This window comes from Podarcis gaigeae (genome assembly GCF_964106915.1).
Source record: "Podarcis gaigeae genome assembly, chromosome: 14".
Taxonomy (NCBI): domain Eukaryota; kingdom Metazoa; phylum Chordata; class Lepidosauria; order Squamata; family Lacertidae; genus Podarcis; species Podarcis gaigeae.
The window spans coordinates 7,984,257-7,999,611 of record NC_139690.1 but is presented as its reverse complement, the minus strand read 5'-3'; the positions used below and the strand labels follow the sequence as shown (position 1 = coordinate 7,999,611).

Genomic DNA, 15,355 nt, shown 5'->3' with positions numbered 1-15,355 from the left:
TGCATTCCTATGGGAAACCGTGCTTCGCAAGACGAAAAACTCGCAAGACGAAAAGACTTGCGGAACGAATTAATTTCGTCTTGCGAGGCACTACTGTACTGATAAGCCTCCTCACGCTTACAAGTGTCCACACACAAAAATAATCTGGTAGGTACAAAAGATGGTGGGGATTATTTTTTGCCTGCCTGGCCCCTAATCTTCACTGCAGAAGTTAAGTCCAGAAACCCTCAATATAGCATTTTATTGCATTGTTGTATTATTTTATGTTTATTCTGCTGTTCTGCCAAAAAAGGTCCCAGAGGAACTTACTAATGACTACAAACAGGAACTGTCCCTGCCCTCAGGCTTACAGTCTAAAAAGACATAATATAAAAGTCAAATGGACTGGGAAGGAAGAATAAATACGCAAATTCATGTACAGGTTCTTGATTACAAGTACTTCTAACGATGAGCTGGAGTAGAAACAGATTAAGCAGAGGTGGCACCAGATGTTGCCAGTCTCTCAGCTACACTAATGAGAGTGGCTCGGCATCCCTTCTCACCCCCTCCTCTGCTGCAGCCTGATATAATGGCTGGTGCCTGGTGATAAGAGGGAGGAGTCTTGCAGATATATGTGAAAAGGTTCATCTGAAGCATTACTTCTGTAACATTTAATGGGTTGCAGATGCCAGCTCTATTGAAACTCTTTAAAATGAGGACTGCTTCAATGTGTTATTGTTATGTTACCTAGCCTCGTATGGGCTGCTTAAAGAAGCTAGCACTTCCATGGCCCACGAAGGCGCTTTATGTGTACAAACCAAGAGCATACTTTCATTCTTTTAATATTACACTGTTCGTTACTGAGTAAAGATTTGTCCCATTTCAAGCTTTCTACCTACAGGAAATACTTTCCATGTTGAGAAATCCACCTTAACTGAAGAGAATTTTGGGGACATGTTCAGGGGTGCACAAAGTTTTTGCAGAGGTCTACTGGGCCTCAGTTCTGTCCCATATGAACTGAGTGTAACAGAGAGAGAGAACACAAATACACACTGAGACACAAATCCCTTCCTGCAGCCACATTGCAGGGTAATTTTAGTAACTGTGCGCAAGCAGCCTTTCTGGGTAGTTTATCCTGCATTACTCATCTTCTCAATTAGATACACCCAATACGTTTCTGAAGAAACATGGGTATCCCCATAAAATTCTAGCTTCAAAACCACTGCATTAAGATGACCTTAGAGTTACTGTCTCCTGCCTCTCCTCTCCCTGTGCTCCTTGTCTGAAGAACAAGGAGGCAAGCCAGCTAAACCGCACATGCTAAGGCATATTCCAGAGCACTGGCACACTAAAACCCACAATACTAATTTCCAACTTTTGTACACTAGACTAGATGCTCTTCCACTTTGCACTACTGGATCAAATTATATGTAACAATTGTCTAAAAAGATATAGGACAAGAAACTTTAGAAGAATGACGTCCCTTCATACAGATGGCCATGAATAGAGATGTGTGCCATAATCTAGGGATTTGCATTAGCATATTAAAGACTCAATCAGTGAACTCTAAGGAAAACAAATGTATTAGCTGGTCACTTACAATCTCTTTTTTTTGGGGGGGGGGGTCCAAGGAAAGCTGCAGAAAGCCACTATGTACCTGGGGCATATGGTGTCTGCTGTTTACCCTCTTGTTTATTCATTGGCTGGCACTGGATATAAAGTGTTGGCTGCTAGGCAGCATAACAAATGTTTCAACCGGTACTTGGGGAAGCACACATTTTTAAAGGGTACAGATCAGCCTTTGCTAACCTGGTGCCTTCCAGATGGTTTGGAATATGCATGGTATTCAATTAAGTTTCACCACTGAAATTAATGAATTCAACTTAGTCATATCATTAATTTCAATGAGTCTATTCTGAGTAAAGCTGAACACCACCCTATAACTCCATTGTTCTCAACATGAGAAGCACACTGATTTGATGTCGTGAAGATTTTAAAGCAATCTCCCTCTGTCAAAGTATGCCATACCTGTAGCATCATCCATCAGTTGCTTCTAATGTGTTTTATAAAGATGTGGTTTTTTGCCTGAACCTATGAGATTGAACCCTATTAACTGAATTTCTGTTTTTATTGTTTCTATATTGTATTTCTGTATAACACTTAGGGCTTTTCTTTCCTTTAAAAAAAAGTAATTTAGAAATGCTTTTAAATAAATAACAAACATAAAAACTAATTACAACTACAAGAGATTGGAGGTATAATTCTCTGTGAACCAAAACAAACCTAGGTCTGACAGGTACCTTACCTGGAGACCACCTGTGAACCTCTGAGATGCTTGGACAATGAATGGAACACAACATTTAAAACTATGGGGATGTCAGACAGAGAAAAAGATCCAATACACAATGACCTAACAGATAATGACATTTACTGCTGGCACAGTATTCCACTCTGAACAGTTCTCGTTAAAAATATGATATGTAATTGGTGTATGTGGAAGAAAAGGTAGGATACCTAAAAACATGTGCCTTTTTGTTTTATGCTTTTTGAGGACAGTCTCAAAAGTACTCCCTTGCAACTGTTGTTGTATTACAAGATAAAACTAGTTTAATAATATTTTAGTCAGATTATTTTAGGCTCTATAAAAACAAACAGAACCTTTTACATGGGCTTCACATGATGAAATCAGTACAGTTATACCTACTTTCCATATTTATACAAGTCCCAACTTAAAATGGAAACAGTAGAAAAAGGACCACAACACTAATTTAACACTAAAAGCAATCTACAAAGAATGAGGGGTGAATAAGGCCAAACTGGGGATTTTATTCCTGGAAAGGATTACACAAGGTTGACTAAACCATCTAATGTAAGGCTGTGAGATCATGAACTTAAATTTATTAGATGACCTAACTGCAGTTCAGAGGTCTCTTGCTTTACGTCTGTGAAATCAGCCAATGGAAAACTTCAGCAACAGTCATTTTATGACTTTGTAAAAAAGCTCCTGCAAGCAAAACATACTGCAAGCAAAAAGGTGAAGCTGATGGCAAAGCAGAAGCTTTCTTTGGTTTCCATTATGGAGACTACAGAGGAGGCTCACTTCTCCCAAGGCATCCAAAGATGTCCATGGATGATCATATAAGACTGACCCATTATATTTCGATAAAACACAGCTTTGGGCCAGTCAATTCTTAACAGATCTGTTTTAGTGCTCAACACAGGAAGGGAGGTATTACTGAAGTCATGTATCAACTATAATACTTACATAACTGTATTGTCATCAACCAAGATATCACAGCCATGAGCAGGGCATGAAATTGTCTGGTGAGGGGGGGAAACAGGAGTCAGAAAGAACATCTGATTTAGTTTGAATGGCAGTGAAGAATCTCTAAGAACTGTGTACACTCAGCAGCACTTCTAAAACACAACACAGGTTACAAGAGGTTGGCCAGCCAAGGGCTTCAGCTCTAAGTTTAACTGTACTCATCAGCTGTAATATAAAACAAACCTCCCAGGTGATTGTTTTAAACACCCTCCCTAAACCTAAACAAAGAGTCCACAAATTCTGGTTGACAAGCAGAAGTTTGTGGTTGCCAAGAGACTGGTTTTTGACTGGGGAGATTTGAAAAGGCAGGTGGGTGTCTTATCCCTGAACTTGCACTGAACCTCCAAAACACAGCACAGAGTGAGGGACAATTCCCTGCTCCAAGCTTAGAGCTGGGAAGGCAGGTGAAGGATCATTTTTGGATTTGCACTGCATGGAAGCATAGCTTGATAACAAGATCCAGTTTATGATCCAGTTTCCCTCTTCGGTTCACAGCTGGAGCCAGGGCTCCGAGGTGCTTCTGATGCAATAGAATGCCTTGAAAGAAGAAAGAAGAAAGTCAAGCCAGCAAGCTCTCATCCCTTCAGCACAGAGCTGGAGTGAGTGTTGGGAGTTTGTCATTTAAGCACTGCGCTTCTGAAGCACTACAGTCCTCAGGCTTCCACTCAACCTGTGGGCAGGGGAGGTGGGTCAGGAAAGAAACTGGCCAAGCACAATATAACTAGAGGGGCAAGCCCACCTCCAGCTTCATGGTTGGGGCAAACCCTAAGGCTCTCCACACCTCCTAGACACTTGAAATGGTGAGCAAAGTTGTGGACCCTTGATCAAACAATTCTTTCTCTGACATCAAAACATGATGGAAAAAAGTTTTACCTGTCCCATGCCTTCCTCCATTATTTTGGTAGTTAAATATTCACTCCAGCACTGCATACAAAACTTATGTCCACACTCCAAACCGGTGAAGTACTGCAAAGATAGAGAATGTTATGTGTACTGTGTACTCTTTTCCCACTGCTGCAAGATTAGCTGTATGCAGTTTTTCCTGAAAGAATCATCATCTTGCAAAATGTCAACATCTTCCCTTTAGAGCAGCCCTTCCCAACCTGGTGTCCTCTAGATTGTGTTGGACTACAACTTTCACCAGCCTAGAGACTGAGGCTGATAGGAGTTGTAGTCCTGAATAATCTGAGGGGCACTAGGTTGGGGAAGGCTGTTAGCTATCATTACTGCTATAGCAGTTACTTTAGAGCTTCTTTCAAGTATTAACTGACCTAACTGCACTCACTTGCTTTAACCAGGAAATCTTATGGTGAACTTACTCCCTTTGTTTCAGAGTTCAAATAGCACATAAAAAGTAAATATCCCCACTCTTCATTCTCATAATGTAAAAAATAAATAAATCACAAATCAGAAGCCCAAGAGAAAGAAAACCAGAATACATGATCATAAACATGTTGCAGTAATTGTTGTTGATGTCATCCGTCTGTCTTGAGACAATAGAATGCGCCTCCTCTCTGAGGCACAAACTTAGGCAGTGTGCATGGAAATCCTGGTCTGCCCAGACAACAAGACCACGCTCTCAGCCTCACTGTGGTCCATAGGAAAGCAGAGCAATACATCTGGCACCAACTTGGCTGCAGAAGCTGTCAGAAGGAGGCGTACTAGGCACTATCCAACCATCTTAGGGACTACATTCCAGAGGTGTGTAGGGTTTACTCCTTAGCCTTTTCTTCTGAAGATGTCCTGCAAGGCAGCAGGTATGGATTTTTACTCAGGGCTTACTCCTAAAGCTTTTCTTATAATAATGCCAGATGTCCAAATAGTGCACTATGGAGTTCTCTGGCCAAGGCATCATCGGAATCAGCGCTAGGGAACCATTTTTAGGCAATGGGTCATATTTTTTTCTGATCAACGTTGGGGGGGATGAGAGCGATGGATGTGGCCAGGGGCAAAACGGAGCAGAGCTATCAATCCGTTTGTTACCTTTGCATAGAAATTAGCCTAGTGTTCACACTCACAAACCCATCTATCCTCCATCAAGGGAAGCAAGAGGACTTCTCAGAGTTCAAGGACACAATCCAGTCAGGCAAAGTCTCTCACGGAGGATGTGAAGCAGGGACAGTAAGGGTGTGTGGCCTGGGGAGAGTTCAGAGGGGCTTGGAGGGCCATTTCTATGTGATATATCAAAGATAAAGGTGGAGGCAGAAAGTTGTGACAATGAGATTTGTAACATGAGAGAGCTAGAAGCAACATTGGCCTCTTGCGCATCATTTAATGCACTACTGAATGATTCTTTTCATCACACTGGTTCTCAAAACCTCCAATTTGACTTAAATCTTCACAGATTAACCTCCACACATATAGTTTTTGTGCTGGGGTGGCTGTGACTACTGCCCCCTTCCGTATCACAAGCCCTGCCAAGCCCAACCCTGCCAATCTCTGCATTCCATGCAGAGGTCCTGGATCATGCGAAACATGTACCCTTCACATATTCACATATTTTCCACTCAATGCATAGACACAGAGGAAATACATAATCAGAGCGGCATGGCCAAAAGCACAAGCCTGCTCCCATCCACATGCAGATGTTCATGAATGGCAGTTAACCTGTGAAAGGTCTAATCACTGCCTTCTCGGCTCTACTGCCCCCTCCCCTCTGCTGTTCCCATGTCTCACCTAACTTCTGCACATCCCAGTGCTTCCAGTCCCCCCCCACACACACACACAGAGAGAGAGAGAGAGAGAGAGGAGAGAAGGAGAAGAATTCAGCCCAGTTTTCCAGGTATAGTAGCCCCAAGGGTTGAAAGCTGAAAGATGTGAATGCAGGCTTGTTGACAGCATTTCATTAATCATTTTCAATGAATTCTCTACACTTGCAAAAAGACATTCCCTACGTCTAATAAATGTAGTCTACCAGGGTGGGGAAACGCTATCAGCCTGAGTTGCATTAGGACTTGCCTAACCTTTAGTGGGCATACACAAAAAGCTTCCCCCAAAAAGAAAAACAACCATGTGCCTTTATTTCCCCACCCTTGGCACAAGCACACACACCTCTCTCTCTCTCTCTCTCTCTCTCTCTCTCTCTCTCTCTCTCACACACACACACACACACACACACACACACACTCAGCCTCACACACCAGGTAGGCACAAACACAGTCAGCATTTGTAACCTTCTCCACTCCAGCACTGAGCTTTGGGTGGCTGGACAGATTCCCCACCCGCTCCTTAAACAGCTGCATTTGTACCCATCTGCATCCCAGCACTGGAGTGGGGGTAGGGAAGATTTTGCCTTTTACTGTCCAGGACGAAGCAAGAAGCTAAAGTATACAATGCAGCTATTAAACATGCATACTATTTGTGACAAGAAGTGATGGTTCCCAGCACCACCAACAACCCTAGGGCTTTTTTTCCAAGTCTAACTTCACATGAAATTTAGGCTACTTTACTGCAAGAGTTTCAAATCTGAGGACAACAACTAGCAATGCAAATATCTCGTAAATTCTTTCTATCTAAATGTGCTACGCCAAGGGATATTAAATGCATGGTGTTAAACCTCCACTGTTGCCTTCTCTTCAGGGCTTCCTCTTAAGTTGTTGAAGTTAAATCACGTTTATGGACTAGTCAACAGACTTCAAGGAAAGGGCAAGAAAGCCTGGTCTAGTAACTAGCTGCTGACAAAAGCAATGGCATGAGAAGCTCCCCCACTCAGAAATATTTGTTGCCAGCTATTTATATAGCATCTCTCCTATTTTGTTCACCCTCACCAGGAGATCTGAGAGGCACGTGTTTAATGCAGTGCAGCAAGTGGGCAGTTAAGAGCGAAAGCTCAACCAAACCCAGTAAAATCTGCAAGAGCTCTGGTATCTCACCCCAGGCTTATTCGTCTGCGTTGTTTTTGAGTTCACGTTTTGTGCTGCCTTCTGCTGTGGATTGAAGTGAATAAGTATTTCTATAGCCAAGTTCTGCTTCCTAGACTCTGCACATTCAGATTCGGTATATGAGAGCACATGCTTGCCCTCCCTGGTAGCAACATAAAAGTTCCAAACAGTGCTGCTGCTGGGCTACTACCACCCAGTCCCTAAGACATGCTGCCCTGCAGTCAGTGTTCCTGCTCAGTGGAGCCAACTGTCACCCTGGGTCATACATGTGAACTCTGGTTGTTGTAGTTGTTGGCACCCGTCTGTCTCAAGAGACAATGGAGTGCGCCTCCTCTCTGGGGCACAAGCCTGGGCAGTGTGTAAGGAGGTCCTGGGCTACCCAGACAACAAGATTCTTCTCTCAAGCCTCAGGGGTTGCTGGAAGTAGCTCCATATTAATTATACCAGTTCTGCCTCAATGTATGTATGCCATGGGTGGGGATAACATAATTAACATGGTGGGGCTGAAAAATATCAGGACATGGCCCAGGGCCTGATCAATGCCACCACAGGCCCTGTCAGCTGCTGCCATGAGAAGGCAGTCCCCGTCAAGACACACTATGCTATGTAAAGGGACCCCTGACCGTTAGGTCCAGTCGCAGATAACTCTGGGGTTGCGGCGCTCATCTCACTTTACTGGCCAAGGGAGCCGGTGCACAGCTTCCCGGTCATGACTAAGCCGCTTCTGGCATAACAGAGCAGCGCATGGAAATGCCGTTTACCTTCCCGCCAGAGCGGTACCTATTTATCTACTTGCACTCCATGCTTTCAAACTGCTAGGTTGGCAGAAGCAGGGACCGAGCAACAGGAGCTCACCTCATTGCGGGGATTCGAAACGCCGGCCTTCTGATCAGCAAGCCCTAGACTCTGTGGTTTAACCCACAGCACCACACTATGCTATGTGCCTGCCTCTAAAGACCTCAAGGCATTTGGCTGGCCTTTGTTCAAAACAGAACACTGAACTAGATGAGCTTTGGGCTGATTCAGGAAGGCTATTTTTTTTATTGCTATAGTCACTAAGTAAAGGTAAAGGGACCCCTGACCATTAGGTCCAGTTGTGACTGACTCGGGTTGCGGCGCTCATCTCGCTTTATTGGTCGAGGGAGCCGGCGTACAGCTTCTGGGTCATGTGGCCAGCATGACTAAGCCGCTTCTGGTGACCCAGAGCAGCGCACAGAAACACCGTTTACCTTCCCGCCAGAGCAGTACCTATTTATCTACTTGCACTTTTTGGCGTGCTTTCAAACTGCTAGGTGGGCAGGAGCAGAGACCGAGCAACAGGAGCTCACCGCCAACCTTCTGATCGGCAAGTCCTAGGCTCTGTGGTTTAACCCACAGCGCGACCCGTGTCCTGGCTATAGGCACTAGTCACTCTCAATTACCTGTGGGAAATACCTGCTCTGCTTCTTTATAAATTCCAAACTTTGACTCTAGCATTAGTATTCTTCCATCTAATTTTGCTGTTTCACAAGCAGAGATCTGCGCTCACAGCAATATTCATAAAGCTGCATCATCCTATGCAAACAGCTCCACTGAACTCTTTCTAACCCCTGCATATATAGCATTACTCAGAGGTCTCTGTGCACCAACAGCCTGGTCACAAGACACTGGGGAGTGAGCAAAGACAGACAAGGGGAAATTCAATTTGGAATTAATGAGAGGAAAAACAGAATCTCTAATGTTTAATTATACATTTTTATCTACTTCAAGAGAAGGATATGCATTTTGGTATTACCACTGGCAAAACCCCAACATCACCTCACTGTTCTTCAAGATTAATTCATTATTCGACACTTTTTAAAAACATTGCTAGCGAAAGGTAGCTAGTCAGTGATAAGAATTAAAATCCCACAAAGATTAGTTGGGCCTAAATCCATTTTTCATCTATCTGCCGACATTAATTTGTGCTTAACTCCTCTTGGGACATAAGATTACAGTGGTACCCCGCAAGACGAACGCCTTGGAAGACAAACTCGCTAGACGAAGGAGTTTTTCGTTTTCTTAGCCGCTTCGCAAGACTCATTTCCCTATGGTCTTGCTTCGCAAAACGGAGATTGTGGGGCAGGCAACGAGGAGAAGCAATCTTCTCCCCGCCGCCCCTTGCTTTAAACAGGTCCGGGGACAGCGGGGAAGGCGCGTGGCGCTTCCCCTCTGTCCCCGGACGGTCTCCATAGGAACGCATTGATTGATTTTCAATGCATTCCTATGGGGAACCGTGCTTCGCAAGACGAAAAACTCGCAAGAAGAAAAAACTTGCGGAACGAATTAATTTCGTCTTGCGAGGCACCACTGTATCAGGTTGAATTTTTTTTTAAAAGATGACAAACTATTATAAAAAAACACGTGCTAGGGAAGGATAACGGATATTTGGAAGTGCTATAGAACAGGATGATGCACCATGGACCAAACAGATTAGAGCAAAAAATTACAAGGATCCCTTTGAACAACAGTTTACTAAATATACAAAGGGAAATAATTTTAGAAAGAAATTAATTTTGAGACTACTTTGGTATACAGGCAGCCCCCTACTTAATACGTGTTCATAAAGACATCACAGAACCATCACTAAAAAGAGCAGAAAGGGGGTGGGGTGTTTTGCAGAGTTTTTCACTGGGTTTCAGTTATACACATAATTCCACAAATGGGGAGCCACTGCAGAAAATGCCCATTCTTGTGTTTCCACACTACAAATCTCTCACGGAGGAGGCACCCAAAGAAGGGCCTCAGATGATGATTTAAGGGTCCAGGCAGGCTCATATGGGGAGAGGTGGTCCTTGTGCAGTCCTAAGCCGTTTAAGGCTTTATAGGTCAAAGCCAGCACTTTGAATTGTGCCTGGAAACTAATTGGTAGCCAGTGCAGTCAGACTAGGATCAGTGTAATATGCTCACACAGTCTTGTCCCAGTGAGCAACCTGGTTACAGAATTCTTTACCTGCTGAAGTTTCTGAACCATCTTCAGAGGCAGCCCTATGTATAATACATTGCTGTAATGATACTAGAGCATAGAGAGGCTCTAGGCTGGCTCTGTCCAGACAGAGGTACATGGGGAACACCAGCCCAAGCTGATGGAAGGCACTCCATGCCACTGAGGCCACCTGAGCCTCAAGCAACAGCCAAGGATCCAAGCTGCATACCCAACTCCTTCATAGGCAGCCACACAATAAGGAACCACACACTAACAATGCCTCAATCTTATCTGGACTGAGCTCATTTGTTGGCTCTCATCCAGTCTATTACCGAAGCAAGCACTGCCTCACCTGAAGATACAGAGAAGTAGAACTGTGTGCCATCAGCATATTGCCGACAACATAATGGATAACCCCTCTCAGTGGTTTAATGTAGATGTTAAAAAGCATAGGGCACTGGTTTTCAACCCTGGGGTGGCTTGAGGAAGATTCAGGGGAGCCCTGGGGGGGCACCCTTTAATTAACTTGCAGCCCATATCTTCCTGCATATTCTCTCTCTCTCTTTCTCCCTGAGGAACATTCGGGGAACTGCCAACTTTAACCTGCAGCCCATTATCTTCCCGAAACAAAACAGTGGCAAAAAAGTGGGGAAACACTTTTGCATGACTTAAATCCCCCCCCAAAAAAAATTCTCCCCAGCTTCAGTAACTAACAGTTCCTTAGTTTTACACTTGAGAAATGTAAGAAAACAGCAAAGTAGCTCAATGGTGTGTGTGTGTGTGTGTGTGTGTGTGCGCGCGCGCTATAAGGAGGGATTTAAACATAACCCTGAAAGTGAGGAGCGTCTTCTGTGTTTCTCTCCTTCTACCCTCAACATTCCTCCTCATTCTTCTTCTCTACTTCTCCCTGCAGGCAACCCACACCTCCTTAACAGTCACCAAGCTTTATGGGGACAGGGAGAATGTTGCAGGAAAGAGCCATGTATGCATGTGTGTCCTGTGCTGTGTTTCTCGGTTTCCTTCCCCACAATAAGAAAATACGTCTTATCTTCATATTGTTTTGCGCTCTCCCCAACCCAATGTACACTCTAATTTCAGGAAAGGCAGGCTAGGGTTGCCACGTGGAGTGCGTCAGCTTGGCCCTGCAAAGCAGCACCATTGCTTGGGTTCCCGCCGACACGTGCTCCCACTTACAGACGTGCCAAAAATGGTGCCAAAAAGAGGGAGGGGAGAATGGAAGGAAATCCCACTTATGTGTGTCCTGTAATGGAACTCCAATGTAAGTGACTGGTGGACTCAAAGGGAGCCATGGACTCAAAAAGGTTGAAATCCACTGACATAGGGGATAAAATTGAACCTTGCAGAACCCTACATTGAAGGCTCCATGGGGAACACCCCTTAAGCAACACCCACCCAAGTAGGATCCAAATGCTTTGGAACATTGTGATGCACGATATGCCAGCTGAAGGAGTAACTCAGTATCAACTGCAAGTATAAAAGCATTTGAGACTCTGCCTTGAAGTTGGACAGCATTCATATATACAATTATGGTTTAACTTGCACAATGATCCAAACAAATGATATAAGAACCAAAAGGACACACAATAAAAATAATGAATGCAAGACAGCACATGAAGATACTGCATTTTACTTAGGAAACTCAATTTTATTACTCGCTGATTGGCATTAGAACTTGTTATAAAATTAAATTACATGAAGTCAGAAGTACTTGGATAGAAATTCCATAAAACAGAAGCAAAGTTAAAAGACTGCATGAAATTCTAAGAAGAACAATGTTATCAAGAGGTTTTTGAGATGATAAAAAGAAGCGGATAATCTCACAAAAGAGCATTTTCCAAATATTTGAGAAACCCTGGGATTCCCTAGTAAGATCAAATACCGTATTTTTCGCTCTATTGGACACAGTTTTTCCCCTCCAAAAATTGAGAGGAAATGTGTGTGCGTCCTATGGAGCGAATGCAGGCTTGTGCCATAGGCTTGTGCGCAACCCCTCCGGCAGGGAGAGGCTGCACGGGGCTATGGCTTCTTTAGCCCTGCGCAGCGTCTCCCGGCAAGGAGAGGCTGCACGGGGCTAAAGGGGAAGCCAAAACAGCAAGCGGGATCCATCCCACTCACTGCCTTGCCTTCTTCCATAGCTGCGCGCAACCCCTCCGGCAAGGAGAGGCTGCACGGGGCTATGGCTTCTTTAGCCTCACGCAGCCTCTCCCAGGAGGTAGAGGCTGCACGGGGCTAAAGGGGAAGTCAAAACAGGTTGTGTGCAGCCTGTACGCTGCTCTTTGGGGCTGGGGGGGGGGAAATATTTTTTTCTTGATTTCCCCCCCTAAAAACTGGGTGCGCCCTATGGTGCAAAAAATACGGTAATATGTCCCCGCAAAGGCAGGTTGCATGTCACTGTTAATCTTCAATATGGAGTATACTGGAAATGTTGGTCACATTGGAGAATGCTGGTAATGTTGGTCACAGAGAATGCAAATGGAGTAACACCGAGATTCAAAAAGGGTTGCAGGAGTCCAATGTGAATTGAGTATGTGTCCTACAACATTCCCCCAAATCTTCTGCCATAATACAGAAGAGGGAGGCTGTGCCTTGGCAAGCAAGTCAATGAGAGTAACACTTGGAAGCCATATAATTTGAAGAACAATGTCAAAGATCCATATTCAACTAGAAATATGAGCCTTATTCAAATTATTGGTTAATGGCTATACCTTTTGATTATTCTTGAATCATTAGAAATACACATTACTCACTAGTGTCATATTTATTACTTGCACCAAAACAAACAGCAAAAATTCTGGCAAACTTCAAATAAGAGTTAAATAAAGTGTGCTACACAGCTCAAACAATGAAACAGTAATGCTTAAAGAATAGACTGTATAAAGACTTCAAGGAAAATTTAGCAATCATTTATTGTATTCCAAAAATTACAATATTGATACAATTGCATTATGATAAGCTTATTAGTTTTGAAATACATGTGTTATTTTCCTGTTTCCTATTTGTATAAAGTAAGTTTTATTATTAGCCTAATATATAGCTTTACATTTATATTAAAAGAAAAAGAAGCCTAGTTCTCAAACAACAAATGAGGAAAACCTGTTTCTACCATGTACCACTTCAGCCTGTAGGAGGAGGTTCACATTAAATGTTCCTCTAGTCTATACAAAAGAACTCCCTGTACAGGGAAAACACATGTGTCAGAGAGAAGATAGCTAGATGAAGGCCAAGACAGATATAGGAAAGACTACTGGCTATTATCTTCCATAACAACCCATATATAAATTGGCTAAATTGCAGACATCCAAAATAAGAGTTTAGAAGTCAAATGAGACAATGTTTTAAAGATTTAAATGCTTTAAATGCCTTTTTTTAAAGTTACTCACAGAGTTAGGATAGTTCAAATAGCAGATCTGGCAAGGCATGTCCTGTGCAGATGACCTTGTGCTCATCTGACGTGTTCGAGACTTTTTACTAGGATTAATTACATGACATTCTGCAAAGAGCTTCTCCAGGTTGCCATCAAAGTACCTGCATGAACACAAAAGGGAAGTGAAGCCAAATGTTTAAAAACAACAAAATAAAACTGTTCTTCACTTGAGAATAGTAGTTAGAGATTGAGTAAGTAAGGAGGAGCTTTTCAGTCCTTATTTAAAATGGGAAGGGTGCCTATTCTTTCTCCACCACCTATGCCTCACCTTGCCATTTGTATTGACCCTGTAAAAACTATGAAGATGAGGCAATCCAAATAGCCCTGCAATGTTTGCAGCCAGGAAAACACCAGCAGTCAAAGGATACAAAGTTCAGGACAGGCATATCTAGGCTGCCTTGCTTCAAGGACTTCCTGCATCAAAGGAGTAGTTCAGGTTCATGCCCTTCCAAGTATATGGGCAGTGTTTTGGATCACCTACCTTAGATCTGTAGGTAGCCAATACATTTTTTAAAACAACTATAAAACAGTTTTTGTTTGGATTGTCAAGATGGCAACTTATCAAAGCATCTTCAAATTTAGTCTTTGGAGTGTAAATTAGGACTTGCGCAGACAGCAGGTCTGCTATGCAACAATTGCTCACGGGGGGGGGGGGGACCTTTCCAGTTTCTTCTGAAGTTACATGTGAAAACTTTGGACAAATTCTTCTGTTTAGCAACTCTAGTTTCCAAAATACATAACATTGCTGTACTCTCTTATGCTGCCTGGGGCATACTTCATAATAAATTCATCCCCACCCAATTCCCAGTGCTGTCTTAGTGCACTTTTTAAAAACCTCGATTAAAACAACAGCAACAACAAGCAACAACAACAAGCAAGTCCATCTACCTGTGCAGATTAATACCTCAAGAACCTTCTCTAACAAACCATGCTTTCAATTCCTACAGTAATGTCCTGCCACTTCCGAGTTTCTGCAACAGATCTTCCTGCCTCTATTACGTTTAAACAGGAGTTGCATTAAGATAGGAGAAACTATGCTGCTTCAGCTAATGGTTTTAGTTCAAGTAGCAGACAAGATGCTTTGCAAGCAGAGGCTGCCAGGTTCAGTTCTCATCCTCTCCAAATTGCATTCAGAAAGACCCGATCTAAAGCCCTGGAAAACTGTTGTCAGTGAGTATATTAAATGTTGAGCTAAATGGACCAACCATTTAGGAAGCAGCTTCCTATGGTTCTAATCCTTGCAATTTCTGCAGCTGCTGCTCTCATTGCTTAGAATAACCAACTGCCTGATCTTGAGCTATTCCACTGGAAATTTCAAAAGCAGCAGCCATCTTTATTTCTCGGGTGACATAATAAATGGGCAGTGTCTGAGTCAGGTCTGTGATAGCCTGGTATTTAAGGCCACTCAAAGAATGAATGGAAACCACTGAATACTCTGGGGGAGAGGTGGGGGAGGAAAGAGCTTACCCAGTTGGGGCAGCTGTTGGAAACTTGCGCTCTCACAGGTCTTGCTAAACTCCTTACAGGTGAAAAACAAGAAGGAACTCTTAAATTATGCCAAGATGGGCATCTCCCATTATCTAACACAACTAACACAGTGTAATGTAAAGTAAAATATTAACAAGAGTGTTGCAGCACATTTTTGTACAGGCATCAGATTAATCTGTTGCTTAGAAGAGTGTGTTGATAGTAGAATGGCAGACATTTGCCATTTACCGTATTTTTCCGTGTATAAGATGAGGTTTTCTGCTTTAAAAAAATTAGTGAAAAATTGAGGGTTG

General features: G+C 43.2%; 1 protein-coding gene across 1 annotated transcript in view; it reads right to left on the bottom strand.

The window, feature by feature from the left end:
- The window catches only part of ARIH1 (ariadne RBR E3 ubiquitin protein ligase 1), a 51,300-nt gene that overhangs the window by 15,983 nt on the left and 19,962 nt on the right, over positions 1–15,355 (bottom strand). Inside the window, exons 3-5 of the mRNA XM_083712709.1 lie at positions 13,531–13,675; positions 4,178–4,270; positions 3,245–3,300 (exon numbers count right to left, since the gene is read on the bottom strand). Coding sequence (XP_083568835.1) covers positions 3,245–3,300; positions 4,178–4,270; positions 13,531–13,675 — 294 coding nt within the window. The remainder of the gene's footprint in view (positions 1–3,244; positions 3,301–4,177; positions 4,271–13,530; positions 13,676–15,355) is intronic.